General features: G+C 31.0%; 1 protein-coding gene across 1 annotated transcript in view; it reads left to right on the top strand.

Moving 5' to 3' along the window:
- The window catches only part of LOC111617623, a gene marked incomplete at its 3' end in the record, with an annotated part of 8,671 nt that extends 5,863 nt beyond the window's left edge, over nt 1-2,808 (top strand). Inside the window, exon 4 of the mRNA XM_023358894.1 lies at nt 2,705-2,808. Within this exon, the coding sequence (XP_023214662.1) occupies nt 2,705-2,808 (104 nt within the window). The remainder of the gene's footprint in view (nt 1-2,704) is intronic.
- Between the last annotated feature and the right edge of the window lie 486 nt (nt 2,809-3,294).

Genomic DNA, 3,294 nt, shown 5'->3' with positions numbered 1-3,294 from the left:
TCTGAAGTATAATTTTTTATTGTTTTTATATTTTTCAATATATTTATTTTGTTTGTACAAAATAAAAAAATAATTTTGAACGATACAATAGTCTTCGTTAGGCTTAACATCGACGAAAATTCAACGCGAAGCGACACGCAACGGAGAAAAATTTTAACACGGGATAAATTAATATATTTTTTCGTACGTAATTGGTTATCCGAAAAATAGGTTATCCGAACAACCCCAGTCCCCAATTGATTCGGATAAACGACGCTCTACTGTAGTTACATAACAATGAAAGCATTAAATTTTATATAGTAACTGATTAAATATCAGTTATTAGTAAGTAATGAGATTGTTTATTTAATTAATTGTTGGTTGTTTTACAAATTTTAGGTATACAATGCATTATATACCGTATTCAACATGTTGCTACAGATTAGAGACATCTGGTTGGGAGTAGATTCGAAATGTGTTGCTTCGAAACATTCAATTTCACCTCTCAATGCTACAGAGACGGTTTCTCAGAAATGAATACTGCAACAAAATCGATTAAGAAGTTAGAGATTTAGTACAAATTTTAACAAAGTTAGAGTTTAACAAAACATCAAATTCACTAAGGTATTAAGAATCCTACTACACTGAATACGTTACCATTGCACTGATTAGAAATGTATAATTAGAGAAAAATTATATTCTACCTGCAATGATGAGATGTATTCGCACTGAAGTGCATTAAGACATTCATATTTGTAATAATTTTTAAATTAATTTTAGGTGGTGAATGTTTCACATCTTTAAGCTGAAATATAATAGAGTTATTACAAAAAATAAAAAGCTACAAGTGCAGCCTATAAGTGCGCTGTAAATCAATGTTCTCTGTCATGGAATGCCCGAAAACATTGATTTACAGGAGACCAAACGGAAAATGTTTACATTTTTTTTTCCTTTTTTTTGTTATTGGAATGATAGTTTAAGTTTATTTAATTCCTAGTGTTATGGCCATGACATCAAAATGGCGGTAAAAATCAAATACTTGTGAACAATCTCGATATTTACTTCATAACTATTATATTTCTTGATTGTGTTCATATGCGACTTTAAATATTTTATTGACGACTTAAACGTATTAAACGATAATTTTTGTACTATATTTGTATTTATCTCCAATAATTACATGTTATTACAAAGTCCATTATAAATAATTGTAAACAATAGAATAATAAAACCACTTTTTACTAACCTTTAACATGCAGTCTTTTTATTAACGAATAATGAAACAGTCAGAGAAAAATTCAATTATGTAAAATTAAAAGTTGAAACAAAGTTTAATACACTTTGGTTCAACAGATAAGCAGATTTTCAGGAGAACACTTTGTCGTATGGCAATAAAATTGACTTGGTGCCGGACAGACAAAAGTGATCGTCGCATTTGTTGGACNAAAAATAGTTTATGATAAAATTATTATTGATGGAACGAAGTACTTTTACGATGTTGATTGTGACCAGGTTAAGCCTGTTTCATCCTAGCAACTACCGGATAGGGGTACTTCATTTTTGATTTGGAATTATGCTGATTTATTTCATAAATCTGAGTCTTTTTGGACATATTTATTGCAGTATGATATTGTATTTCTTTCTGAAACCTGGTATGGCTCTACTAATAGAAATTTGGACTTAACTAATTGTTTGCAAGGTTATAATCTTTATTTTGGAAAGCTTTTAAGTTGCACACGAAAGGTCGTTATTGTGCAGGCTGGTTATTAGCAATAAGATCCTCTTTTCCCTGTGTTGTTTTTTATCAAGATGACTTTCTAATACTTGTCAAATTTGATGCCGAACTTAATAATATTTTGGTATGTTTTGTTTATTTTCGGAAAAATAACTGGCAGTCTATTTTTGATACTTTAACTGGTTTGATATTAGATAATAGGAATGTATTGATCGCTGGTGACTTTAATGTTAGGATTGGATTGGAGAATATGATTTCTGACGCATTTTGCAATTCTTTTGATATTGTTTGTCTTTTGCATAGGAATTCGAAAGACTTGGTGACTGATTCTTGTGGTAGAAAGTTGTTTAATTTATGTGATGATTTAAATATGAATATTGTTAATGGAGATGAAGCGGGTGAATATTCTTTTATCTCTAGTAATGGTTGTTCTGTTATTGATTTGGTTATAGTTTCTCCGTTAACTTGGAAAGATGTTCTCTCTCTTCAGGTGGATCAGTTTTTGGATTCCGACCATAACCCATTGATTTTACGACTGGCTTGTGGTAATGATAGATCGGTCTCTTCCGAAAATAAACAGAGGATTAATAGACTGTTTTGGGATGAATCCAGAAAAGACGAATTAAGGTTGCTTTTGGAGGAAATATGCATTATGAATAAGTTTGATTCAATGGAAGACCTGAATAATTGTCTTTTTAGTGTGGCTTGCAAGAGGGGATTTAATATTAGGAGTCATGAGAATTTTTTCTCATGGTGTGATTCGGACTGTAGGATGCTAATTAGTGCTAGGAATAGAGTCTGGAGATCTTTTAGGAAGAGTAATGATTCTAATGATCGTTTGCGCTTTGTTAGGTTACGAAGTTTGGTAAAACGGTTTTGCATTGCGAAAAAAAATCATTTGCTGGTAAAATTCAGAATTGTTTTAGAAAAGATAATAGACTTTTTTGGAATTATTTTCGTCATGTTAAGCAGGCTCAGTCTCGTAATTTTAGCTTTATTCCTATTGATGATTGGTTTCATCACTTTTTTAATTTATTTGGTTTCTTGGATCCTTATTTTGCGGATATTTCGATTTTTAATTATTGTAGGAATTGGTATGATGAACTTTTGGACCATGAATTCTCTATAAATGAGCTTAATGATGCTTTAAGGAGGTACAAGCCAAATAAGACTTTAGGTTTTGATGGGATCCCAATAGAATTTTGGAATTTTGAGCCGTTGAGACCACATCTTTTGAGTCTTTTCTCAAAGATTTTTGATACTAGGATAATACCGGAGTCTTGGAAGACGAGTATTTTAATTCCGATTTATAAGAATGGTAGGAAGGATGTTCCTGGTAATTATAGAGGTATCTGGTTATCATCTTGTGCTTCGAAATTGTTTTGTATTATTCTATATAGAAGGTTGACTCGATGGTTAGAAGTTAAAAATATATTGCATGAAAATCAGGCAGGTTTCAGGGCTAGCTATTCCACATTAGATAATATTTTTGTTTTGTATAAGGTTATCCAAAAAACTTTTTTACGGAAACGTAGGAAAGTGTATGCATTTTTTGTCGATTTATCTTCTGCGTTTGATAG

Source organism: Centruroides sculpturatus, unplaced genomic scaffold (assembly GCF_000671375.1).
Source record: "Centruroides sculpturatus isolate CEXI.00-Female unplaced genomic scaffold, Cexi_2.0 scaffold2741, whole genome shotgun sequence".
NCBI classification, from domain to species: Eukaryota; Metazoa; Arthropoda; class Arachnida; order Scorpiones; family Buthidae; genus Centruroides; species Centruroides sculpturatus.
This window is presented reverse-complemented; position numbering and strand designations above follow the sequence as displayed.